The 27,759-nt window shown below is 43.1% G+C and overlaps 1 protein-coding gene across 1 annotated transcript; it reads right to left on the bottom strand.

Annotated features, from left to right (window-relative positions):
* Positions 1-47: 47 nt before the first annotated feature.
* LOC115352312 (ovostatin-like) lies at positions 48-27,759 on the bottom strand. The gene is made up of 35 exons (XM_030040264.1): positions 27,638-27,759; positions 26,931-27,114; positions 26,454-26,610; positions 24,932-24,984; positions 24,009-24,029; positions 22,794-22,962; positions 22,150-22,234; positions 21,230-21,341; positions 20,725-20,839; positions 20,396-20,505; positions 18,521-18,679; positions 17,934-18,161; positions 17,364-17,421; positions 16,699-16,844; positions 15,424-15,573; positions 14,702-14,872; positions 14,264-14,396; positions 13,557-13,653; positions 12,827-13,055; positions 11,432-11,555; positions 10,968-11,086; positions 10,463-10,514; positions 9,592-9,675; positions 8,508-8,684; positions 7,922-8,003; positions 7,300-7,456; positions 6,815-6,889; positions 5,616-5,781; positions 5,134-5,354; positions 4,321-4,536; positions 3,777-3,901; positions 3,338-3,428; positions 2,687-2,755; positions 2,153-2,258; positions 48-1,802 (listed from the first exon to the last, which is right to left on the bottom strand). Exons 1-35 carry the CDS (start codon positions 27,757-27,759, stop codon positions 1,741-1,743), a joined length of 4,425 nt encoding a protein of 1,474 aa, XP_029896124.1. The 3' UTR covers positions 48-1,740.

Below are 27,759 nucleotides of genomic sequence, written 5' to 3' on the forward strand. Positions count from 1 at the left end.
CACATCCATATTACTTATTATCCATATTACTTATTATCCATATTACTATCCAGCCCTCTCGATGCTGCTCTGCTTCCCTGCCTCCATCCATGCCTCCCTGTCCCTTTGGGGGTCCATTAGTGCCTGGATCACGCTCTTCCCACCCATCCACCGACTGTAGCACGCTGCAGCCCAGGAGTGTTTGTGTTTGCAGAAACCACCGTGACTCCAAGTGTAATGAAGTGGGGGATGACAAGAGGCACAGGAAAACAGGAAGGGTTTTTGCCGGTGGCTGGGACAGGGCATCGTGATCCAGGCTCGTCATCTCTTTTGGAAAAATCTGGCCAGTCTGGTGGACTGAAGGGCCTGGCAGGGGGAGATCCGGGATGTGGGACCAGACACTTACCAGGCCTGGACTGAAACCTGCCCCTTTCTTCACCCTCTCCTCTACTAAGCATGATGCAGAGTCACTCCATGATGTCCATACCTAAAACCCTACTTTTATGTCACAGGGACAGAGGCAGCACCCTGGCAGGGCTGGGGAAAGGTGGGGGGCTGTTCAGCAGCCATGGGCAATGGCTCCTGCACTCTGCAGGTGGGAGGGACTGGTAATGCTGCATATTACAGTAGTTGCCAGTGGTTATCAGCTGTAGCTGGGAAAGGAGGCTGGATGCTGCAGGCAGGACAGATAGATATGTTTCTCTCTTCATCCTCCCTCAGCCAGCAACCATAACATGCGGACTGTCATTAAAATGCCTGTTCTGTGACACAGAAAAAAAGCCAATGCACAGTGTAAAAGGGAGGTTTATTGACGGAAAAGCATACATGATTATGATACAGATCTGGAGAGATGTGCCGTGAAAGAAAACAGAGAATCAGACACTAGCTCAAACGATGTCACAGACTCCCACTGTGATTAGTAAGGTGAAATGGCCCTTTCCAGGACTTAATGACAGCAGAAAATAGGGTGCTTGACCACTTGTTCAACATTTATGATGGTCCTGCAGGGGAAAATCCAAAAGAAAATAACCTCAGTGAGAACAAACCAACAGCTGCAGAATATAAAATATGGTTTCAGCATACAGGGTAGTCAGCCCCTTCTGTGCAAAACAGACAAAAGCTGGACCAAGGGCTGGCAGAAAGCTGTGCCTGTACCTCTCGGGAACTGCTCAGCAGATAACAGCCAGCATATCTGCTGTGCTGAGCAGGACACAGACCTGTACCTCCCCTACAGCAAGACAGCATTGTACCTCTGACTAATCAACACACTGCCTCCATGATTCATGTCACCTCAAGTGTTCTCCTCAGATAATGTATTAACTGTCCAGGAAAGGGTTTCTGTAAGTCCATGTGAAGCCCCTTGCCTGTGCCTGTGAAGCACAGGCTTCAGAGGGGAGGCTTTCAGGGGTGGCTGTAGGTAGATTATTCCTTGATAGGTGTTGATGCTTTTGAGGAAACTCTGAAGTTATTTCCCAGTCTCGCCGTTATTCTGCACGTTGGCTTTCATCCTAGAGGCTGAGCTCTTCCCATGAACAGCAATGTGATCTCCACTTGGAGTCCACTGAGCATGTGTCATGGGACAAGGTCTGGCCAGTGTCTCTGGCTGCTCCCTGAGAAGCCTGCTGGAGACCAAAAACTCCATTTCTGTGAGAATAGTTATTGCTCTACTCACCCTGCCAATCCCTCTGCTCATGCTGCTTTATACTTCACCTTCTTACTTGCTTGGGTTTTTTTCTGGCTTTCACTTACCTTTTCTAATCATTAGTCCATTTCTGCAACAGCCTCTTTGCAAGGTGACGTATACTGACCAACAGCATACTCTTCTGGAGCAGAAGGAAAGAAATGTTCCCATTAGCCTGGAGACTACTTCCTGTGCCTTTCCCTGGAGGTGGATATACCCTACGCAAGCTTAAGCTGGAGATCCTTGAAATCTCCTTCATTCTGGCACATGCATTTTTGTAACTTTCTAGTCATGCCCACTTGTCCCCTTGGGTATAAGACCAAGCTCACTAAAGTGAAATAAGTCTCTCCCCTGGCACTAGATCCAGATCCTGATAGAGTTCAAGGAGTGCTGGTCCCAGGAGGGCTGGTTCTGGGTCTTCCTTAACGCACACAGTGTTTCTGCTGTCCCTGTCCCTCTCCTAAACTTCATACTGGTTAAAATCAGACCTACCTGTTTCATAGTAATCATAGATCTGCACAGGAGCTGGCTTGGGATGGGTCACTACAAAGTCTTGCTCAACTGAGAAAGTGATTTCTTTCCTCTTCTTCTGTGAGATCTGGGAATGGAGGGACAGGGATCACATGAGTCTTTCTATTTGTCCAACATCATATGGAGCAGACCAGGGTGGTAACTGATAGACTGTATATTCCAAATCCCACTGAGGGCACACATACAGATGTGGGACATCCATTATCTGAAATATGTTTGGACAGTCCAAAGTGAAACTGAAGATTTGAAGGTTTTTTATCCTGCTTGTATTACCTGATTCTGCAGTTATTACACATCCTATTGCCAGAGAGGGAAAAAATGTCCCAAAGGACTGAGCTTAATTCTCCAGGATGTCCCGGTGGTCAGGATGAAAAAGTCTGGTATTCCAACCCCTCCCATTTCAGAAATGAACATTATGTACCACACTGTAGGTGCATCTATCATATGCTGTTTGCATCCTTTGTGAAAATCAAATAGACAGTGATCAGAACTTACATTTTCCAAATAAAGGAGAACGTGGTTTTTCTTGTTTTCTACTTGCATCACTCTATGACTGTCAATGAGCTTTAAAACAAGGAAATGGAGATAAATATATTTATAAACCATTAAAAAACAAGTGCTACCTCAGACCCTACCACTGCATGGCTGTGGCATTCATTCTGTTCCTAGCCAGGTATCAAGGGCTGGCAGCTGATTCTTAGAGTCCAAATGTTGCTGAATAGATGGAGAGGACCGAGCAAAACCTGCCACCTGACTTAGTAGGGGGTACGAGCACTTCCCAAGCGCAGAAAAGGCACTGCGGTTCATTTGGGGAATGCTGTCTGACTCCGGTGTTGTATAGTTTTCAGAACTAGTCTGGCAGATTTCCCATCCGTTCCCTACCCAGGCAGTGCCAGCTCCCAGTTGCAGCTGCCAGCTGGTCAGGCTCTAGCTGGAACCCTTCCTAGTTTTTGATGTGGGAAGGTCTGTGTGCTCGCAGCTTCCTGCGGGCCATTCCCTCCACCCAGTAGTGAAAACAGTGCAGCCATGCAAACACCTCGCAGGGTTTGTGGGTGAATGATTCTTAACCGGGCCTCTGTTTTCATCGTGACAAGTCTTCTCCTTTGTCCCTGGGGTGACTCGTTTAATCTTGCTTCTATAGTTTACCTTATCCAGGGAAGGCTTAACAGGAACAAAGCCAGAGAGCATCCTCACATCAATAATGACCATGTTGGAGCTGCTGCGCTTCCCTGTGTAACTGAAACGACAGAGGCCCCTGTCAGTCTGGAGCATGCTTGGGGAAGCAAACCTCAACTCTTTGCTCCTGGCCTCATACAGCATGGGGAGGTTGGCGTGAAACATGTGCGCTTACTGACTGGATCAGATGGGAGACACTGGGGAGGCCCCTAGCATGAAGGGGCCAAGTATGTGCTGTCACCATCAGGTGCTGTCACCATCAGGTACTGTCACAAAGTCTTTTGGGATATCATCAACACATTGATCAGCTCATGTTTCTTGACTTTATAAGCAGAACTGAACACACAAAGCAATCATCTTCCCTGCGTGTCTTGTCATCTGTGCATCTGGTTTGTTGATGGCACGTTACCTGCTTATGAGGACAATATCAAATTTTGCTGGTCGATCTGATGGGCAGGAAACATTTGATGTCTGTATTGAGAGCGAAAATCCAAAGGCCCCCTCTGGAAGGTGAATGTTGTATCTTAGTGCTGTCTGGAAGAGGAAGAAAACCCTTTTGTTCAAGCATGCCAAGGGTTTTTTTTTGCATTCCAAAAAACAAGTGTCAAACTTGGTGAAGTTTCCTGGCAGTATTGCTCTTGGTTTTATGTGGAAGATCCTTGCTTACATCAATGATGGACACATCGGATGACTTCTACTTTTTAACAATGAAGGTGCTTATACGCAGAGTCACCTCCCAGAGAGAAACCAGCTGCTGATCAGAAAGGACTCTTTTTTACCATGCTGTGACTCCACAGGAGTCAGAATGTGGGATGGGGAAAAGACTGTTTAAATAGTTCAGGGAAATCAAATAATTAGGAAAACCAAAAAGAAGTCGGATAGAGAATCATCAAAAACACGGCTGTATTGTATGCAGAATGTGAGACCCAATGAAGAGGAGAGCAGACACTTACTTGCATAAGTACGCACCCACTGCCATTCACTGTTAGGCTGTATTTCCCAGGTACCTCAGGAAGGGGAGTCTGTTGCAGCAGGAGCCTGTTCACATTGTTGACAATAAATACCTTCTCAAAAGGCTTTTTGGAAGTGATTTTGACTACATTTTGTGTAACAGAGTTGTAGGTGGCCTCACCATAAGCAGCGAGGGCTTGAAGAGCAATGACTGTGTCCTGAAGGAAAAGAAAATAATAAAAGACAATTAGCTACACAGTATGACCAATGTGGAGCAGATCAAAGCGATGGTTCCAATACGAAGCACAGTTGCTTCATCCTGGCTAAAGAAACACTGAATTTGTGTATAATTCCAGAGTTCCCATATATAAGGAGCCACTTCATTCTGGCATGTAAGTTTTAGGGTGAAAGAAATCTCTCTACTCATATGAAAGTCTCAGAACATAAAATCTGAGCACTAGAGCACACTTCTAGAGTTTTTCATAGTGGTGAAGCATGTGTTTTTTATGGAACTGCAGAGCACTTCTTGGTCATATAACACCTGTGGCTTGGTGTTTTCTAGGCTTGTCCCTGACACAAGTATCTGTATTTGTTGCTAGTGAAATTAGTCTCATATGTCTTTAAACTTTCCACAGTTAAGAAGAAGAGGGGAAAAAAAAAGTATTTTGATGACTAAGAGAAAGGCTTGGTCTGTGTTTGTTTGAGACAGCAGATACAAAAGACAAATGAGACTAGGTAGCCAAAGGCCCACTGAGACCCTGAACCAGTGCCCCAATTCCTAGCACCGGCTGGGGAGTGGAAGGGAGTTTTGGCACCTGGGTAGAAGAGAAACCTCCATAGGGATTCTGCTGCCTGATGATCCACTGCACAATCCCTGAGGCCTTTGTGAGATCCTCTTGATTCCGGTTGGGTTTATAGAGCAATGCCAACAGCACGTAACTGGTGATCTCAACTTCAGCTGATGGGGCATGGTCAAGGAAGGAGGGAGATTTTTCTGATGGAGACCTCTCCTCCTGCTCCCAGTGCTGTGAGCCACCTGAATAAACAAAAAGAGGGTAAGGAGCAACCAAAATGTGTTATGGGTGTCACTGCTATATGATGCCTATGTGTCCTGGCCTCTTTCTCACAAGTACTCTCTACAGAGCAACAGATGTGCTGTGTATTAACTCCACAGATTATTTGTGGAGGTTGGTTCATGTGCCTGTACTCTCAATATTGTCTAGGTTAGGCCACGTACTATCAGTAAGATCTGTTCCCTCTTCCCACTTCCCAAATTCCCTAAATGGCTGAAACTCACCAACGTCCTTTGCTGATTTCTGTAACTCTCTAAGGGATGATTCACATTTTTCTGCTTTGCCGGCTAAGCAGAAAGCATAGGCCATGAGTGCCTGAGTGTAAACATCACTGATATTCTTCTCAGATGCAGTCTCCAGACAAAAAAAGGCATTTCGGACTACAGGATACTTTAAAAAAAAGAAAAGAAAAAAAATACATGGGTCTAATTAAGGACAGTAGTCTTCACCTGGCCAGACATTTGTTTCCTTTAAACCTGTTCTTCATCCTGTCACTATCACAGCAATGAGAATGGGACTTCCGTTCGTATAGTGGAGAGAGAGAATACAGAATTCTTTAAGGAGGGACTTCAGAGGAAACATCAGACAAATCAAGTAGTTTTTCAGTGTGTTCTTGAAGATGTCAGTCTATAAACAGAAGGCTGTTTTGTTTCTTTCACAGCTAATTCCTTCTGCTTACCTCCATGATAATAAATTCGCACTACACTTCTATAGTCAAAAGTCTGTTGTCTAGAACAAAGCCAACCTAGTAGACTCTATCATCAGTGACTGGTGTAATTTTAATTTAATTCTGTGGTGTTGTACTAGGTTTACACCAAGTAAAAAAATGTTCACAGTTTGACTCTGTGTCCTCACTAATGCACTAATTGGGAAGGTCCTCAGAAAGGATATGACAAATGGGAGGCAGAGAAACTCATATGTTGAAGTCTAACATCTCCTCTATTGCCTCCTTTGTACTAGCCACTTTTTAAAAAGGACAGATTGGCTTTTCACTCTGATGGACCTTTGTTTTTCCAACATAGCTTTTAGTTCCATTTGTAGACTTTATGGATTTACCTGCAACAACTTACTTTCTTGAGTGAGCCATGTTTGAGGCTAAGCCATAGTGTGGGTCAAGTTTTCTTATCAGAAACTAAAAGCTGTCACTAAAAGTCTTGGGTCTCTCAAATAGAAGATCTAATCCCACTGAGGTCTGTACAATTTCTACTTGAACACTGGTGTTTTAAGAGGTACAGAGATGGGGAACTTCTCTATCAATCACAGCAACTAGTGCAGATACAGAGCAGGGTCTTGTTCCCTGGGAGCTCTCTCTCCCTCTCTTTCTCTCTCTTTACTACCTAGACAATTTGTAGCAGACACCGGAGCCAAGTCAACAACTGGGGACCAATTCCAGCTGAATACCAGCGGCTGAAGGTCTCCTTACCGAGCTGGAGTGCCGAGCTTCTAGCATGGCAATGGTGATGTAGGCAGAAAGTGACAGCTCGTCATCTACTCCTCCCTGAAAAGGACATGGAGAGAGGAATAATCAGTGAATGCCATGGGTAAGAAGTGTTTAAATATAAATTGCCATATCCCAACTGGGAGACTGTGACCAGTTCTGGAGGCAGTCCAAAAGGAAGGAGAGCATACACATAGCACTTAAATAGCTCTTAAATCAAAAGCAGCCCATTGCTATCACCTCAAAAAACATGGCTCCTTCAAAGTTACAAGGTCCTGTAACCATACCTCAGGTGCTGGTAAGATGTAAAGTACAGTGTGGGGAAGCTGACTGAGCTGAAAATAGTCATTGTAAGGTGTGGAGAGTTAGTCCTTGGCGGAGGACAGGCATTTGGAGTACAGTTTTTGACAGTAATGGGAAAGCATGTTCTTAATGAAAAGAAATTTGACCAAGAAGTAATTCTCTACCACCTTCAAGGCATTGTTGAAAAGTGTCCCAACACTTTGGAAACAGCCATCTGGATTCTGTTTGCTTGCCAGCCACATCAGGGTTTGAGCCTGGACATTGTCATCAATATAGATGAAGTGACTAGCTTGTGCAAATGATTTGTACACAAAGGCAGTGAGCCTGCAAGGGAAAGATGAAGATGTGAGATGAGCATTGAAAGCAGGAACAGAAAAAGTCATCCCTCCTACTCATGCTATGCATAAGGATGAAGAGTTACAGCCAACATGTTGGTGGCTTGCTTGCTTCTTGTGTGCTCCTCCAGGAGAGGGTAGTTAAAGGAATAGTAGCTAGATGGGACACAGGAAGGGTGTCCAGGGCACTCTGGGGCTGATCCTGGCTACAGAGCCCTGCAGTGCATTGGGTTTCATGGGAGACAGCAGAAGTGTGAATCAAAAAGTCAGCTGGGTCTTTAGGGATCACCTTCTCTCTTCGCACCCCGCCTGGCAGGGGGAGGAGAGCCGGTTTTCTTAGTACTTACAGAGTCCCAGTCCTAGCCAGCTCTGTACATCTGAGATGCCTCTTACCTGCGTCATGTGAATTCAGTGCAAATTCATCTGTGAGCCCTTTCTGCTCCCAGTCACTCACCAGGTGTTCCCTTCTTTATCTCTGGTGCCAAAGATGCTGTAGGACCCATCGGGATGTTTGTATGACAGCTGCTTCTGGTAGCCTGCAAAAACATGGAAGAGGAACTGTTCCCTAATTTAAAACTAAAACCTTATTCTGTTTGCTATCAGATTTGTCTGAAACCACAGTGGGAAAGAGTGGAAAGGCGATGTATATCTATCAAGCAGCAGGGGAGACCTGAGGGAGCTTAGATGGAAACATGGGACATCTTGTCCTGCAGAAACACTGAGTCACAGAATAGGCAGAGCTCTATCAGCTCTGTGCTCCAACTACGCTAACGGGATTAGGATACATGCTGTGCCTGAGTGGAAAAGGAGAAAGGGACTGAAAGACAGAACTTCAGAGGAAACATGACAGTTGAGTCTCAGCAAAATAGGTTAAGGAAAGAAAGAAGATAAAGTAAAAAGATAACAAATGTCTTGATCAGGGCAGACCCTGGCGTCACTGAGCTGTGCCGTACTGCTAGGATAGCCATGCTGCTGCTTCTGCTCACTGGGCCTCAATGGGAATTTCAGCATACATGGCAAGGGAAGCTGAAAGCTCTCACCGCTCACTAAGTATCCGATGGCCTTGGATTTGACCTCCTCGCTCAGCTGCCCTGTCTTGTTCAGATAGTCCAGGACGTAGATGTTGGGTGCAAACAGGACCATGTTCTGCTCTCCACAGCCGAACGGCATCTGCAGGAGCTGGTGCAGGTTCTGCGTGGCAGTGCCCATGATGTCTCCTGGGGAAGAAGAGATGCCGGGGGGATTAGCACAACTCACGGCCACTGAAATAAACTGTAATATCTGTTTCGTAGGCAGAGTCATGGAAAGCCTAGCTGGGGTTGCAAGCCTTTCCGACAAGCATGAAGCTCTCAGTGCCAAGTGATTTGTTCATTTGTTCTGTTCTGCTTTGCAGCCAACAAAGAAATCCCTTCCCTGCCTCTCCTTACTTAGTCTAAATTGCCCATACCAGAAAGACTACCTATTTTAGTGCCACTTCAAGCAGATACTTCTTATTAGAAATGAAAAGAAGAACTTGCAGGAAACTTCTGTTTCCAGAGGAGGGAAGGGGAATAGCCCAGGGAGCTACAGTGAACCCTGTATTGCAGAATTAACAACTAATGCTGAAAAGAGACATTGGTTATGCAGATGTATCATACACCACCTCTAAACTGTTATTTTTAGGAAAGATAGCACAGACCCAGCAAGAGATTTCTGGAATGAGCTGAAATAACCATCATTACAAAGCAAAGATTTTATGACTAGTGAGTCATGTAACCAAGTCCAGGTCCTTTTCAGGAAAAGACTGAAAAGATTCCACTAGCATCTCTGATTTGCAGGTAGGTGAGTGGAAAAAAGCCGTACTGGCTTGAGTCTGGCTGAGGTCGTAAGTCAGAACTGTGCTACTTCAGAGCAAAACATTCAAATGCAATAAGGTTAAACAGAAAAGTGAAGATGGATGTGACCAATATTTAAACTTCATTTTTCTGACGCAGCAAAGAACATTGCTGGACAATATGAGAATCAGTCCCTGCGTAAAACTTTCCCACACAAGCAATGGAACCTCACATTCTGAATCCTGAAAAAGCTTTCATTTTATATTTTTACATTTTCTTTCTTTTTATGTCTTATTAATTATATATTTACCGACAACAGAAAAGGAAGCTCTGGCTGATCCTTCCACCACAATTGTAGGTAGATCTAGAGCAACATCTCGACTAACCACATCATCTGTGGAGAAAAATATTAAGTGTGTTGCGGCCATTTGTATAGGAACACTGGTTATAGCAGTGAAATGCTCCTGGTAGAAATTGCACAGTGCAAAATTGCACGAGAGACAGCAATGGGCAGAAACTTACAGCTGTCACCAAGAACATCAAGAGAGAAGGGGGCACAGCAAAATCAAAATTGTGAAAAAACAGACCAAATGGTGCAGTAACTGTCATTGCTCAACAGAAATCAGTTGAACAGGGTAAGGCTGGTGCCTACAGTGTCTGTGAACCTTGGGGATTTCTTCAGTGAGACAGTGGGGAGAGCTGGTTGGTGAGGGTCAGGGTTGCTTTTGTGCCTCTTTTAGGCAGAGCTTCCAGGAAACCTTGGAAACTGCTGTCAGCACTGAGACGGTGTGGAAGGGAACATCACATTCCCTCTCCCATTCCCACTAGAAGTGGAAAGCTGCAAGCTGGTGTTATCCTTGGAACAGAGGACAGCAGTCAACATGAGTGCCTGAAACGCAGGACAGATTTTGCACAAGAAGGTCATGTCCCTTTGATGGCTTCATAGCAGTCTTCCTTCAGCATCTGAGCACTGTTGACAGCAGCACAGACACTGCCTAAGTGACATGCACCAGATCACACAGGAACTTCATAGCAGGGAATTGAACTGTAACACACTAGCTGCCATTTGGGCAACTCCGGAGAAAAGGGGAGGGACAGTTTCAATGAGCAGTGCAGGAAAGAGTGCAAACTCCAACCTTCTTTTCAGTTCCTCTCAGGACAGCAGTATATAAGACCCTTACCTTTTGTGCAGATTAGGGAGTTTTGGGTCTTTTCCCTTCTGATGCCTTCGGGCTGCATGGCGATGGGAAGAAGAGAGACGTGCAGTGGATGAGATCAAAGCATGCAGAAGAAATGCAATTACGGAAGAGCCACCCCCCCGCCCCATCCTCCCGTGTCCTAAGACAGCTGGATTGAAGCAACAGTTTACAGGTTCATACTTAATGTGGCTGCTACTAAAAGGGAGTTCCCATCAGATGGAATTCCTCCTTTCCAGTTTCTCGTCTGCATGAGGGAGACGTGCACTTACCAACACCCACTGATCCTCATGGAAGAGGACATCAGATGGGAGGGGACTTGGTCTTAGATTGAACAGCCAAACCCTGTCCCAGCCAGATGAAGGTGGAGCCAAACCAGGAGTTCTTTAGGGAACCTGAAAAACTTTTACTTGCTTTTGGTACTTTTGCTGCATTTTTCTTTCCTCATGGAAGGGAGTACAGGGCAAAGAGTAAGAGCTGTCAGCAGTACCTCAACCGAAAGTGTTCTGATCTGGGTGTCCCTGTAGTCAATACTGATGTTCCTGGGTGCTTTGTCTCCACAAGCATCATCATCCTTGGTCTCTGCAGTAATGCTGAATACTACATTACCTTAAATAGTAGCAGAAAAGGAGAAAAAAATGGACCCCTGTTATGCAGAATGATAGCTAAAGGAAGAAATTTCATCTGATAATGAATATCTACAGATTTTAAGTAGTGCAGCATAATGAATGGTCAGTCACTCTAGGTGAGACATATGGGAAGACAACTGATCTCTGAAAATGGGAATGATAAACACACTGCAGTTGTGGAGGAGGTCTTTAGCCCAGACAGCTAGAAAGACCAGTGGTAGACCAAGTTCTCCAGGTTGGAAGAGGATTAGGTTTTCCAGATGAGGTATGAATTGATTAGTATCAGTCTCAGGGCAGAAGATCACTTAGATTCAAAGACACTTACCAATTTCTTTGGGGAAAATATTCCAGACATAGGTCTTTCTTTCTTTGGCACATACACATCCATCATCCCCTGGAGAGATGAGTTTGGCCTGATAATCAAGGGAATCTGACAGTGAAACATTGATCTGAGAACAGAAAGAGAAGTGTGATGGGGTGAAGATTTTGTACCATAGGCAAATGGTGCTTTATTGTTACAGGGAGGTGAGATAGTCTCTGTTTATGTCCAGTGTTAACAGCGTAGAGCAGATTTAAGGCCTGGGATCATGGTGTTAGACGAATCATCCCTCAGATGTACCCTTAACAGTATTCTTTCATGCTTCTCATGACATTCTCCATTGAGATGTTAAATATCCTATGCATACATCTGATTCCTGATCAGGATATTGAGTTATCTTCAGCTGACCTGGTGCTAAAGGCTTTGAACTAACTTGCAAAGGAAACCACTGATGAGTGTTTGTTCTGTTGTTGTACGAACACTTGAAAAACAAGGTTAAGAGACAAAAGCCTCAATAACAGAGATCTTTTTTTCTGGGATGTTTAAAACCCTAGGCCTTTTTGTTTTGTTAGGTCAAACTGTTAACAGAGTTTGGAAAAAAACATTCCTAAATTGTGTTTTTCTTCCTTTGGTGGTGATCTCCTTGTGAGACTGGAGAGCTGATTTTCAGCATTTAAATCAAGCAGAAGAAATCTAGACTCTACACCTGCCTCTTTTTCCAGGATTCCTAGATATAGCATAAGAAACAAGAAGCCAAACAGAAGATCCCTGTTTTTCTTTCTTTAAGCATCCTTTAAACCGTGTGTAAGCTCCCACCATGCAGAGGTGCAGTGCAGCTGTGGTCTGGAGCCATTTTGCCTGGAAAGTACTGACTATTGAGAGTACAGTCCCCCAGTGCCTGGGAGCAATAGAGCCTCTAGCTGGGCAGATACTCTGTAGGGCAAGTACTAGACTTTCGTGCTCCCTGTTTTGGTACTTTTGGGAACTTTCACCCCAGAGAAGAAGGGGTTGTCTGCTCTCCACTTCTTGCTCTTTCCACTTTCTTCTGTTTGGCAAGCACAAGCCCTTGACTTCTTCACACTTTCACATATATCCCTAAAGAAAAGACCCCACTAAAACCATCAATGGCTTGTATGACTGTGAATACTCTGCACTTGTTTCCTTTCTCTATGGATCTCAGGACAGTTGCTTATACACCCATACTAGTCACAGTTCGCACAGATCTCCCTCTGCTTTGTAGTGGTTTAGGAGGACAAATCCAGTCAGTATAACCTATCCTCAGATAGAACGAGCAGTACATCAGTCAAGAGCAGGGACAGATCCAATCATCTACACCAACAATTTTGCTGCAGCTTCTTTGGAGATGGGGTGAGGTCTAAGAATGTGGGCAGAAATACCCACCTTAATGCAGTGGCCAAGGTAGTTGAAGACATTGGCTTTAAGCAGGAAATCTTCTCCTCGGATGATAGAGTATGGCAAGGTCAAGTCCACAAAGAAAGGCTGGAAGGCTGTCAGGGTGGCAGGCACAGACATACCAAATCCAACCAACTGTTCCACACAGAAGGCACTGGCCTTCCAGTTGGTGATGGTGTCAGGGATGGTGTATGAAATACTGGCTTTTCCAGTAGAGCTGATAGGAATGGATAAAGGATGAGTTTAGAAAGGGTAAGTTTCATATACCTTGCTTCTCAGTAGAGGCAATGGGTTTTGAAAATCAGCACTACCCCTATTCTGTCTGCAGAAATCCCACATCAAAGTTCCCCTGGAACTTATCACCCAAATCTTCTGAGAAAAGCCCATTTAAAAGTTCTGCCCATCATTTCCCTGAGTTTGGAAAGAAAACTCAGAATTCTCGTTTTGCAGACCCATATTTTAAATAGAGGTGTCTCTCTTCCTAGGAAGGGAATATGACTCATGGTACACACATTGTGGGAATAGATGTCTTTGGGGAAAGAGTAATTTTATCATGGAAAAGAGAAGGGCAGGTGGTCAGGTGATGATTGAAAAAGCTAGGTCTTCCAGGCCAAAAGGTAAGAAGAGGTGGCAAAGAATTGCCACCTTGCAGGACATCAGGGGACATATTTAGTAATTCTTAAAAGCAAGGCAAGGAGGGGGAAGAAGCAGTACTCACTTAATTAGGACTATATCCCAAATCCAAGTTTCAGGGAAGAATTCCCGAATAGTCTCAAGGATAAGTCTCTTCCCACGTTCCTCTCTAGCAACTTCAGCTGGTAAGAGATAATGGGAATTTAGTCAAACTTCGTTCATATAATGAAGACTCCCGGAAAGGACAGGTTTTAATATGCATGGGCCAGTATGAAGGACGATTAGTGTTTACCCATTTCTTTCTAACTGAGACTGTCGGCAATGCCACACAATATTAATTAATGCCACTAATGTATCTCTGAGTTAGGTATAACCTGGTATCACAGAGAAAGAAAACATTACTTGAAGTGCTTTGGTCTCCAGATATGAGCACTAGACCTAGGGCTAGAACTCAGGTCACTTGGCTCTTAGATCAGTTTGCTGTCCACACTGTAGCACTGTCTTTTCAAACAAGCTTTGGTCAGAAAGGAATCAGTGTCAGCAGTGTTAGTTTTGTGTGACACTCTACCGATTGCCAACACTTCCCAGCATGAAAGTGGACATGGATCAGAAGTGTAGACCTGAAAGGCTTTTTTGGGCATTGGCTGTTATCCTAAGCCATCTCATTCTGTGCCAGACCAATCTTCAGTATCAATACCAATGTGACTCATGAGTATTGTCCATGTCCATGTCACATGAATACCACTTCATTTAAGGAGAAGAATAAAATCTCTTTCCTGTCCCCTATATTACCTGATGATTTGACATGGTGTGTAGAAGCCATGAATCCTGCGTTCAAGAAATATGGTGGAGGTCTTACAGTCTCACTAGTACACACAACTGGTTGCCGAACCTTTGAGTTAGTAAAAAATTTCATGCCCATGTCCTGTAAAAAAACACATTTCGGTGTTAGCTATAACCATACTGTAGCTGAGGTTTATTCCATTCCTCCCTCTTTCCCATTACTGCCTTTCCACCACAGAGATGCCTGGAGACATCTATGCAGAGACTCGTGGGAGCTTTGTGCATGCTGGAAAATCTCAGTAGGTACCAGAATCAATTAAGAATGGATGTCCATGAGGAGATTTTGTTGTGTATGAGTTTTATTAACAGTGTCATTTGCAACAATATCTAAAGCTACATAAGAGGAAACTCACTTCAACAGATTTAAGTAATGTACAGGACATTTACCCTGAGGAACTGATATACATCTGGGCCTAATCCAGACATTACAGGTGTGTAATACAAGCCTTTGTGAAAGATGTTTTCAGATGAGACACAGGGGTCTTGGGGGTCATCTTCTAGATTGAGCCCATTGAAGATGTAGCCCTGAAAGTCTTGCAGGGGATGCAGGCTGTATATCTGTGAGGGGGAAGGAAACACAAAACGTGTGTGTGTAAAGATCAATTCTGATTACACCATCACGTGCTGCAGATTGTCAGAGCTGAGATGTTGGCCTGTTTGAAACAACACTCTGTTTCCCGGATTGAAAACTGGCTGAACGGCTGGACCCAGAGGGTGGTGATCAGTTGGAGGGCAGTAACTAGTGCTCTGCCTCAGAGGTCAATACTGGGTCCAATCCTGTCCAACATCTTCATTAATGATCTGGATGATGGGGGAAAGTGTACCCTCAGCAAGTTTGCTGATGACACAAAACCAGGAGGAGTGGCCGACAGGCCAGAGGGTCGTGCTGCCAGAGACGAGTCACTGGTTAAACCAAATCCCACATGAAAGAGGACTTCCAACTGCCAAGAAACAAGAGCCGTGTATTGCCTATTATAGATGGTTTATGACCAGCACATGCAAAAACCAGAGGAAATCTAACACAGTCTAACAAACTCAAGTGGAGAGACACTGCAACGGAGGAGGAGGAATCAGTGGAAGGAGACAAAGCATTTGTTTGGGCAGCTTACCGTTTCTGCGGACAGCTCCGTCTCGGACTTGAGGAGCAGCACGCTCTGATCCACCGCCCTCACAGCACAGAAGGAGTTGGCAGCAGCTTCAATGACTAAACTGACATTGGCAGCTGAGCGCATCTGCTTTTGAGAGAATTGCAACCGGACCTGAAATGCATCAAACAGATGTTGGAATGGCTAATCCCTACTGCTCGGGGCTGCTCCGGATCTTTGTGTGAATGAGGGCAAGAAGGAGAGTAGAAGGCTATTCTGTTAAAGCACAGATAGTCTGCCTGGAGAGGGATGTCTGGTCTCCACTGCCTCTGTTGACCAGGCCCCCGCTATAATGGGGGCTTAGGCAATAAGCACACTTAGACTCCTGTGATATAGCTTAAATGAAGCCTACCTCCAGTGATTTAAAATAAAGTGTGATTCTGTTGCTGCTATTATCAAATCAAATCTTATTATGACACAGACTGTATGTAATAAGCATCACAGTGAGCAAGTCATAATTTTATTAGGTCCATGGCCCACCTTAGCAAATATTTAAAACAGATTCTGTTTTGAATCTATTCAGAGGAAAATCTATCTCACATTTGTGTTAGATAAGAGGGAAAAAATAGGAGGGGAGGACCACATCAGGTAACTGGAAACATTTTGTTTAATCTCACTTGCTTTGTTTTCTCCTAATGTTTCATGCTTTTTAGCTTTTAGGAGCTGAAGATTAGAAAAATCTTAATGGTGAAATCTGATTTCAAAATGACAAATGAAAAATGAAAATGTACCAGTGGAAAAAATATGGAAGGAAAACTTAAACCCCAGATAGCTATTTTTGCTTTCTTTTCTGTATGTATTTAGTTCTGGCAAACCCAAATTGCATTTTTCAACAAAAAAGTGTAAAAAATTAAATTAAATATTGAAGTGGAATAAGGTTAAAGTGTGTTCACTATGCTAAAAAACAGACTACAGTTTAAACTAGTCTAAACTCCAGTCTAAACTAAATGGGACACTAGTATACTTCAAGGGAGGCAGGAACCATCTGGGAGTAGTGTGGGTTTCCTGAAAAGTAGTTTTTAATGTTAAAAGAAGATTTACCTTTTGACGATAAGGCCAGGAGGTGGTAGTAGAGGAGAGACATAAGGCCGAAAAGAAGAAAGGAGAATGAAGAGAGTAGTGTTGAGAGAAGTGGAGGTAAACAAGAAATAAAACTGGAAATGTGTTGTGAATGTGTGCACAGAGAATTTGTATTTATCTGACAGCAGGTAAGACTTGCTGTATCTTAGTGCCTCTCACCTTGTTTTTGAAACACTTCTCAACTGGAAATTGGACACTGTCTGCCACCAGCTCCTTGGCAGGGTGTAAGGTATATACCAGCAACCGCAGGGCTGGAGCCATTTTCTCATTGACCACAAGTGGGATGGTGAAAGTGCCATTTTGGTCTGTTAGAGAAGAGAAAGGGACCAATAAGGAGAGAAGCACGAAGATCTGCTGTAGTAGTAACCATCCTCAACTGGCATATATCTGTACCAGTCAGGGGAGCAATCTGTACTTAGGCAATAAACTGAAAAATCCTGGATTTGCCGGGAGGTGACATGCCTGGGTTTAGGTCCAGATGCTCTCAGATTTATTGTGGGTTTACACATATGGGACAATATGAATCCAATATGTGGGTTCAGATAAACCCCTAAGCCAGGCACTCCGAATTCCCTGCATTATACTTTGGGAAGATCTTTACAGGACACTACTTCTTGACTTATACCAAATGAACCAGTTGCTGGACTAAATCTGACTTTATAGTGATCTTAGTGGTAGTGCTAGTACCACGCACACGTGCATGGACAGAGAGAGGTACAGCCCTCCCAATAACTGCTGTATACATCCAGGAAGTCTTGCCTTGGTCCTCAGTTCAATCTTTTTTTTTTTTTAATGCAGAAACATGGATTGGCAACTTAACTTACCAGCTTGGATATTAACTTTAATTTCCCCTGTAAGGACAATCTTGCCTTTTGCCATGCCCTGTGCAGAGAAGAGCAATACATTTATGGGTTGGTAGAGGCTGGAGGGAGGAAGCAGCAATCAAGTTCAATATACATGACAGGGCAATAAAGGCATGTACATTGAGATGGCTTCAAATGCTTAAACATCAGCCTTAGGGCATGCTGGATGCTGCCACTGCTGCTGCTCCTGCTGGGGCCCTTGTCACTGGTCAGGAAGCAGAAGGAAAAGGAAGGGAAGGGGGAGGCAGAGAATACCACAGAGAGTTTCTTGGAGGGAAGGGACAAGAACCCTGGCTTGAGACATTATGAAGGTGGTTCCTTACTATGAAATAGAGTAACATGGTCAGAAGCCGGGTCATTTTTCCTGAGCAGGTAGTTTTGCCAAACCACCTCAGTGCTGTTTCTGTCCTTGGGTTGTTGCCCATTGTGCTGGCTGGTAATCCAAAAGCTGCCATAATTGCTGTGAATGGACTCCCAGACAGCTGCCTGGTCAAGCCCTTTCAGCAAACCATGCAACAACCCCACACTCACCACATAGTAGAAGTTCATGGTCTTGATGCTCTTGTATCCTTCTGTGTTCAAGACATAGTGCACAGTGATCATCCTCTTCTGCCCACAGCTCAGATCTTGCCACAAAGGCTCAATCCTCACAAAACTGCTAGTCCAGGAGTAGAAGCGCTGGATGGAGAGAGACGCATCAGGGTAGGAAGGCTCTATCCAACCTTCCAAGTGGCACTGGTCACTGGGTTTATAAGTTGCCTGATCAGGAGAGGGAGTGGGGAAGAAAAGGAAAACAAACATATGTCACTAGGGAAATCAGTATCACATACTCACATCAGAATGATTAGTTCACACAATGCATATATTTAAGAATTGCATCTAAAGCCAAACTGGTAAGGAAAAAGCAGCACAATGGTCTTGCAGCCTTGCAGCAAGCCATTGCATTGCAACAACTCAGGTGTTTCTTTTATAGTAATTTTTGAGAGCTGTAGAACATGAAATAAACCAGAGAAAGCACATTTTTATTACCAGAATTCAAACCCCATCCCATCTTTTTCGGGTTCAGTTTGAGAGCAGCCATCTCTCTCTGTCTCTATTCAGCCTTGTTTCGTACTCACTTTCAGACTGATCTCAGGATCAAACATTTCCGACGTGTCAATGCTAAACTCTGCAATGCCATTATCATCAGTGGTGAAGTTGTCTGTGTTCTTGTTATTGACAAATAGCTGAATAACCTCATTGGAAATAGGAGAGTTGTCTTTGTCTACCAGCTTGATCTGTGGAAGAGAATGAGAGACACGTTCAGCATGTTATCTTTCTGTATGTAGATACTAATGTTTTGCACCCTTTTGCTCTTCACACAGCAGAATTGCTTTTTCTTCTCCCTTCAAAGCAATACTTAAGAACTGAAATGTCCCTCTTCACTTTCTGGCAGCTATCTCAGCTATCTTAAGAGGTTTGGAGCAGGAGCTTCCTCAGCATCTGCCACATTATTGATAACATCCTTTTGTGGAGCAGGAACTTCTTATGTCTCATCTCTTCCCTGGTCAGTCCCTTCTGACTACACATTTCTCGTTTAAAGACATACTTCCTTTCCTCCATTTTTTCCTTTTTAGCCTTGAGTGTCTGCTGCTGACACTTTCAGTGTCGGAAAGCCTTTCTTCCAGATCTTTGTTTTGAACAGTTTTCTGAATCTGTTCCCACTGTCTCTGCTGTTTATGTGTTAAATGAACAAGTAAAAAATAACAGACACCATTAGGTAAATTCTAGGTTGCTAGAACTGAGCATTCATTTTGATTTTTTTTTCAGAAAAATATGGCAGAAGTAGTAATATATTAAATACAAGCTGAAGAGACTGTCTATCCTCAGTGTCCAGAAACAGCATGGAGACAAATGAATGATCTTTGAAACAAAAATAACGGTACTGAACTAAAAGCATTCAGGTGGGTGTTGACTTCAGTGGGACTGAATACAACAAGAGTGAAGGCATACAACATATGGCCAGCAACAGATGTTTCATAGGGCAGGGAAGGACTGTGAATAGCATGTGATGGCACTGGGACAGGGACTGGGATCTGCTGCATTTTGAGAAAGTATGAGTATCAGTGCCTTCCAGGCAATAGTTCCCCTGATATGACCCTCAAGGGGGTTTTTTTTTGCACAAAAGCAAAGCAGCTGCCTGAAGCCAGCAGCAGCAGCTTTATCTCTGAGATGTGTCGACATCCCAGCCTCCTACCACGTGTCTTCCAGCATGTTTAACCTCTAGCGTGTGTGGGAATGTGTGTGTTTGAGGAATTCACTGTGGCACATCATCCCAGGGAGCCTGTTGACCCCCATCCTCCGGTTAGGGGTGGTAAGGTGCACAGCAGTCTGAACAATGGAGCGGGAGTGGGGACCAGGTGAGAAAGTTATACAGACGTCTTCCAGAAGGGAAAAAAAATCCTTGAAAGACAATCTCTTCTCTCCTTTCAATGCTACTGATAAGACATCTGCTTATCCTTTCCTCACTGAAAAAAGGTGAACTGAAGGAAAGAGAGAGATTTATCCCTACCCTTTAAACCACTGACAGAGTTATGTCATGAAACATAAAATAATGAAAAAGCTTTTTGGGACCGTTGTTATTTCCTTGATTTTTTTCTTAACTTCCTTTCACTCTTTCTTCCCTCGTCCCCCAGTATTTTTATTCATCTCTGGCTGGCATATGATTGTCAATTCTGAAGGGAGAGGCAGTGATTTATATCAAGCTTAAAATGCAAGTTAGAAAAATGCTAGTTAATGGATTGTTTTGATTCAAAGTATTTCTGGCACAATCAAACTTAGAATAAACTAATACTCTTCAGTATTCAGAATTACCAATAGGGCACTGTATGTATAGAAAGAAGCTTGGGGAGAACACTCCCCGCCCCAAACAGTCCCCCAAATGTTCCCATCACTGTTGTCATCTGATTGCCTGTCAGTCATCTTCAATGCAAGCTCTGTATGCCCTTCCTTACCTGTCCAAAGTAAGGAATTCCTCTTTTGTAGTGGCGATCCATGTTCTCAAACTGTATACTGCTCATGACCCGAGTTATGGAAATAGACTGAGTAGCTGTAAGTTGCAGGCCTGTAAGACATATGTCCAGAGTCAAGAGAAGATATTCTTTGTCTTGCATATAGCTTCATCAGAATTAACATTTGCCTGGAGGTGGTCACTGTGCTTATAAAAATGGATCTTCTTCTTCAGGAAAACATCCTTGTACTCAGCAGGCAGAGGCTGAATATTTCCTACTCTCCTTTTTGACCACACCACTGTTGCTGTTTCTGACTGTCTAGAAGGGATTACCTGTTCCTTTCTCTGTGACAATGGCTTTCACATCAAGATTCCTCATGTAACCAATGCGATTGAGCTCAAAGATGTTGGAACTGAAAACGTGGGAGAGGCAGCCCTCTGTCTCCAGCTGGAAAGGGAAGAAGGCAAATCCTTTTACCAAGGATCACAGCTTTCAAAGGACGCTGGCAATACATGGAACCCTTCTTTAGTGAGTGAAGTCTTTTCCCACTCCTTTTAACATGATTTGTACAGGGCTGATGGAGACACCACTGTCTACATTTTTCACATGGGAAACTGAGTCATGAAAAAGGAACATGTCAGTCCTTCTTCACGCCTGTAGGAAACCGAGAAGAGAAATGAGGTGGCCTGAGTTCCTAGCTAGTGATCTAAGCAAATAGATGAGTAGAGTGAAGTGAAACATCAAAGAGAGAAAGAAAAGTGTGAAGAGCAAAGGGAGAGAAGCAAGAACACAGGAGAGAGGACAAGCACAAAGAGGAATATTAATTATGTATCATACATCTTTGGTAAATGATTGACAAACTGGGCTTTTCTTGCACCTCCCATATGTATCAAAATCCCTGCACACGCTGAGCTGGACTTTTCCTTCAACAGGCTGGCCATAGGTGTACCTAGGGGAAGAGGAAATAGGTCCATGAGCTAACACTTGAAAAATTGACTTAAGCTAATATATGCAGGAATAGATCCAGGAGGAGCAGTGAGCTGGGAAGCCAGAGAATGGAATAGTTTCACAGGCTTTTTCCTAACTCTCCTGCTGTTACAAAAAGATAATATAACTCAGAAGTTGAAATATTAATCAGTTCTATTTCACCCGTAAACCCATGAACAAAAAACCACACCTTAAACATAAAAATAAATACCTCTATAAGCATGATGGACAGACATGGCTACCAACCAAATTATCACCATTGTCTCCACTCTTCAGCTTAGACTGGAGTTCTAGACTCACTGAAATCAAAGCAAAACTCATATCTTCAAGGGGACTAGGATTTCAACCCTGGATTCTAAATTACAAGATCTTGGTGTTAGAGTAAGCAGTCCTTCTAAAGGACTAAGCTTGAAGGGGGAGTTAAAGACAGCTGGAACCCCAAGACCTCTGCTAGAATTTAACAGTGCTCTGTTTTATGAAGGTCTCCCTCTGAAGTGGGTTGTTGGGAGTGGACACATCCTACTTTAGCAGGCAACCTCTCAAAAGATTTATTCAACCCACCGAACACCAGCTGGAAGAGAATAATCATACAATAAAATGAGATGAGCACACAAGCAAATGAAAGCTCCAACCACCAAGTCAACCCTCACCAACCTCTTCTGAGGCCCTATTTATTTCGGTCTCTTCTCTAAGCCCTGTCTCTTTCCCCAGTCCTTAGGAAGTTCTTGTTCTTCAGCATATTTTCTAACCACTCTGCACCTGGTACTTACACTCCACAGACTTTCACTGTGAACTCTGAATCCAGGACTGTAAGGCTTTCTGGTGCAGTGACTGTGACATCAAATTTTGGCAACACTAGGACAAAGAATGAAAAGGAAAAAAACAACTGTGGCACATTGTAAATTTGCAGGCCCTGCTGAGAGGAAAGAGAAAATGAGGATATATCATCAGTGTTAGTCACAGATGGAATGGGATCTCAGAACTGGGGTGCCACAACGGTTGAGAAGTTGCCTGACCTGCAAAGGCTCACTAAAGAATTTCTACAAAGCTTTGAGGAGAAGCCAGGACTTCTGAGGTGAATCCTGTGATGTCTAGATGCCTTGCAGAGCTTTGGCCAAGAAAGTTTGTGGATGTGGCTGGGAGAAGCTTAGTTTGTCACAGTGAAATTTGCAATCAACTTATTGATTTGTTATGCAGATTATTTTCCTGGCTGAATCTGTGCAAAATGGTTAATTTCCCTTCTTTGGCTTTTTACTGTTCTTTTTTTTTTCCTCTTCAGTTCTTAATGACAACTAATTGAAGTTGCATTTGCTAGGAAGCTGTCTAAAGTTTTAACAGTCAAAAGGGTTGATTGATAGGGATTCATTTCTAACAGTGTTTTCTACTCTGAATAAAATCAATGGGTGGCATTTACCATATTCCTCCACAAGGAATGAGTGATTTGTTTTATCTCCTGACTTCTTTGCTATGATAATTTTGTAGTTCCCCAGGATAGGCTCTTCAGTTAGTGGGAATTCAATCTGGATAATGTTCATCTCTGACGTCACGTTTTGCCACTGAAAGATCCTGTTGCCCCGTGGATCCTGAAGAAAAAAAGAATATGGACTCACAGTTTGTCTTGGAAATCTTTTGCTACTAGCACACAAAACCAGAAACAAAGAAGAAAATAGGGCAGGTTGCTTTAACTCATTGGGGAAGTTGCTTAATGCGAGTGCATTGAGATAAATTATGCCTTCGTACTCTGATTATTAATGTTGCTAGATTCTCATCTGTTGATTTCAGATTTAGGCATCCTCTGCCAGCCTTGGTATTGGTCTCAGTCATGAGGGGAAGTTGCACAATACTGCTCTTCCCTTCTTGCTATATGTTGCTCTTATTTTTTGTCAAGAGGGGTGAGAAAGAAAATCTTCTTCTTCGTGCTTCCCATTCAGCTGAGCTTATCCCACACAAATCTTGGCCTTTAGCAACCCCAGCTTTTTTTCAGCTGCCAGAAGAAGGAAGGAAGCATTTCTTCTGCATTCACTGAGGTGTCATTTGCCTCTCAGTATATGTTATGCCAGTTAGACTAAGGAAAACTCATTCACACCATTTCCTTGAACCATTTAAAGTACTGACTGTAGAAAACACACGTAGAGCTCAAAATATATATAATTCACTGCAAACAAAATAAAGTCACCTGACTTCACGGTATAACATGAAAACTTGCAAGAATGCTATCTAGACATGGACTGTGATTGCTATTTTAAAAATCACCACAAAATGCCATGGAAGTGCTAACATAGCTAGTAATTGTATCCATGGCCTAGAGTTGTTCATAGTTTTCAGCAGCACTTGCGTTATGAAAAGATATACCTCCAAATCAGTTGAGCAAACTGGAGGAGGTGGAGGGCATTCAAAGGCAGGCATAAGAACAGTACAACTTTTGACTGCTGAAATGAATATAGGTATGCTTTCCATGTCAGTAAGGCTCAAACAGCATCCTAGGATTTTATGAAGTTTCTATTAATTTCTGCCAGTGTACTTAAGAACAAGATGTGGCTGTGTGTAGACACATACAAACTGATGTAAGCACATGCCCTAGATTTTATTTTTAGATGCGTAATACAGTACAGAGAGAAAAAATTCTTACCTGAATTGCAATCAAGGGGTACTGAAAGAGGAAAAAACAAAGTGGGAGAAGAGATTAGGTGGCTGAACAAACACGAATTATTTTTCCACAGGACTGTGAGAAATGTATAACCAATAATTAATATAATACCAGTAATCAGAGATCCTCATCTCTTATTTTAATCAGTTTAATGGCAGTTTTACTTCAATAAGAAGATTACTTGAAGGGAAGACATTAAATAAGAATGTTTGGGCAGTTTCCAATCATACTGAATTTAGTGCAATCCCAGAGCAGCTGAGTAAAGAGTTACAGAGGTGCACGTAAACTCTGATTTGGGTTTCTTTGATCTTATATCCTTACTCTGCTTATTAGCACCAGCTCTTTTGGTAACACTGTGCTGTCTTCTGCATTACAGTCACATGAGAGGAGGCCAGTAAAGACCCTTCTGCCTCTTGGCTTATGTACTATAAGTATGAAGACAGCTTGCTGGCAATGAAAAGAGTGCCTCTGATGAGATAAACAATTGTGGTACCAACTTTCATTTTCATTTCCCCATTTCTAAAACGGGCAAAGTACCAGGTAGATGACTTACCAATTTTTGCAAGCAACAATTGCTGAACAGTAATAGCAGGAGACTGAACCGTGGGCTTTCTGGTCAGAGCTAAAATAATGTCTGCAGCAACAAAGTGGAGGTTTTTTGAGCCTCTTTCCCAGCAATAGCAGGAGGTGTTGTGTCAGGAATCCAACCTGCTACACACTCGCACTCTTCCTTGTGACTCTAACATAAGGGTGGATTATAGCATGAGCTTAGGAAATCATGTTAATTCTTTGGCATTTAGTCTCTGCAATATCTCGTTTTATCCACAGCAACTGTTTATTTAAAATTTGAGAAGAGGTTGTCTCCCAGCTATTTTAAATACAGGGGAATATTACTGGTCACTCACCATTTCCTGAACAGGTTTAAAATTGAAATCCAGGGCAACAACACGAAACATCACTGGAAAGACAAGGAACAGTGTGTTAGCATTAGCTGTAGTTTATTTGGCTGACCATGATGTTTTGCCTTCATTAGTACTCCCAGTTTCACTGGGTCTTCTAACAGTCCCACTTGCACAGGATGCAGGTAATAAAATGCATCCGAAGGTAAAAGAATCCTACACAGACTTTGCTGAGGGGACTTTTCCCCAGCATCAAGTTCTCACACTCTTTCATGAAAGTTTCCTTAACCTCAGAGAAAGGGGATGACTGAATGAGTAAGAACTGCTGTGCAGGTCAGGCACTCTCAAGTGACAGCCATAACTCTCTCAGCGGCCGTCTGCATGATGTAGGCAAATTTGCTCCTTTTCATTTCCCCATCTCTAAAGCAGGGTTTGTTGCTTTGAACATATGAATGTTCCAAATATTACTGGAACTAGGTGAAGTGTCACTTTTTCCTAATGCAGTGTAATTCCTCTTAGTTCAGTTTGTTCTCATCTTGTACAGATTTTTGCCTTACTTTCTTTTTTTTTCTTACAAGCGAAAAACTGAAAGGAGAACAATGAGTTACTGCATAAGTAAAAACATTGTTCAAAAATGTCCTTACAAAGCATTATCTTTTCATCATTTAATTTAGTCTACTGCTTCCCCAACCTCAAAACTAAACCATTTAACAAATAATCAAGCCCTGTTTGGTGGACACTTTTGTGGCACTAAATTCTGATTGGTAAGCTTTCCTTCATGCTATGTATCTATGTAGGTAGAACTCATCCCTAATTAAATTAGTTTAACAGCTAGATTATTTGGCTGGCCTCTGGAGAGAAGTATTCTTGTAGTGTTTCCTACAGTGTTCTAGCTGTGTGCTAGAAGCCTTAAGGCCTAGAAGTGAATTAAGGAATGGATCTATATAAATGGTTCTTTGCATACATGGGAACTCTGTTTGATGGCCAGATGAGAAGTATGGATAGGGGAATAGCATAAGTGTGGGAAAAACACCAACATGAAAATATAAAGTTCAAACCCATCAGAACCCAGAAGGTAAATAGCATTATTTTGTCTTTTAAAACTTATAATTCATTTTAAAATAATGGATTTCACTCTTGGTCTTGAGACTGTCTTTGATGCTGACCAGCATCACAGACAGAAGACTGTGGGAGCATTGTTTTATGGCAGGCACTTAAGTAGTGATCTAGTCACCTCTTTCCACTCTCTCTACCTGTCACCAGTAATGAAACAGCAGCAGTAAAAGCTTCCCTCTTCTGTCAGCTGGAAGGAAGGGACAAAGGAAATAATAGAGACCATGGGATGACAGTCTCCTGCCATCCTGAAGATGACTCTCTGAGCTCCACAGTAAATACTTGTAACGGTTTTAACAGAAGCTCTGAAGAAACTGCCTAGACTGTAGCCCAGTCTGAAAAACACCCAGCAGAGAAATTCTATCTGAAGAAACTGCTTCCTAAGGGACATGTTATAAACTAAATAGATATTCACCACTCTGTCCTGGTTTGTAGATGGGTTTGTCTGTCTGCACGAAGACAATGCTCTCTGTGTTCCAGATCATCACTGACCGCCGCTCTTCTAGGCTGACTGTGGTACCCCTGGCAGAGAAGGAAATGAAAGCCAGTGGGGCAGAACTGGCAGGAGGAATCTGTGAGGAAACAGAAAAACAAGGGGAGGTTGCTAGTCTTGAAGGAATTTGCTCCAGACCCTGTTGAACAGCTATACCTGTGGCCTGGGCTCCTACAGACACTCATTTCACTTCTACGACCTTCATCACCTTCCATAACATTTCTTACGTCTATTAAAAATTCCTCCTTGTCTGTTAGCACATATCTATCCTCTGCTTCGTTTTTCCTTCAACAAGTCTTATTTCTTCCTTTGTTTGTTCCTCTCCTGTGCTCTCTGCTCTAATTTTCTTGTCCACCCTTACGTTCCTTTTCAATGGGACATAAATTAAAATTTATTTACCGTGAAGTTGAAGCACTGTAGACCATCGCTTGCTGTCATGGTTTTCTCAAAAATAGTGGTGTTAACAGTACGATGTTCTAGGATGACTCTGACGGATATTGTCTCATTGAGGTTAAGGAACTGCAGGCAAACCTGACCTGGAGAGTCAGTTTGGAGGACAGCAGGCACCATCAGGACATACTGCCTGTGAGATCCAAACATCAAAGTGACCACATCATAGAGAAAGGAGAAACAGCCTCAACAGGATGAAACAAATACAAAGCATCGTTATTATTCAGTCCCACTGATTAGTTTAAATATAGGACACTCTGACAGTGCCCCTCAGTCCTGCCCTGCAGCTCCCAACTAGCCCAGCCCCGGGTTCTCCAAACAGCTCTGCCAGTGCCCCCAACTCTTTCCCTTTTGCCCTTTATCCGAGTCCTGGACTCACCTGCTTTTAGCAAAGCACACTGCTGTTACTACTGCTATTGTCTTTTCTGAACACATACATCAACTTCTATGCAAGTTCTGCAGTAGGCAGAAGGTCTGCTTCATATTAAATGAGAACCATTCACTTGCCATCCACATTCCAGTTTAACTTAGCTCTCCAGATATAAAAGATGAGTCACGGCAGTATTTAATATTTAAAATAAAATTAGTGGCCCTAATTAGCACTGTCTTTAAAGCCTTATCATGAATACTATTAGTAATAATAGTGTAGTTCTTACGGCTCAGGTTCCTTTGCAGCTGTTACATGAAAGAGAAGAATAGCCAAAAGAAACTTCAGCCACATTTTTCTCACTGGGAGACAGAAGAAAGAGATAAGCTCTCTTCCCAAGAAACAATCCAT

The sequence above is a fragment of the Aquila chrysaetos genome, chromosome 17 (genome assembly GCF_900496995.4).
Source record: "Aquila chrysaetos chrysaetos chromosome 17, bAquChr1.4, whole genome shotgun sequence".
In the NCBI taxonomy this organism is placed as follows: domain Eukaryota; kingdom Metazoa; phylum Chordata; class Aves; order Accipitriformes; family Accipitridae; genus Aquila; species Aquila chrysaetos.

Coding starts and splice junctions, on each gene's coding strand:
- LOC115352312 (XM_030040264.1), bottom strand. CDS start 27,759: ATGGATTGTTTCTTGGGAAGAGAGCTTATCTCTTTCTTCTGTCTCCCA. Junction 22,235..22,793: donor ATTCCTTGTGGAGGAATATG/GTAAATGCCACC, acceptor TCTTTGTCCTAG/TGTTGCCAAAATTTGATGTC. Junction 7,457..7,921: donor GATAAAGAAGGGAACACCTG/GTGAGTGACTGG, acceptor TTTCCCTTGCAG/GCTCACTGCCTTTGTGTACA.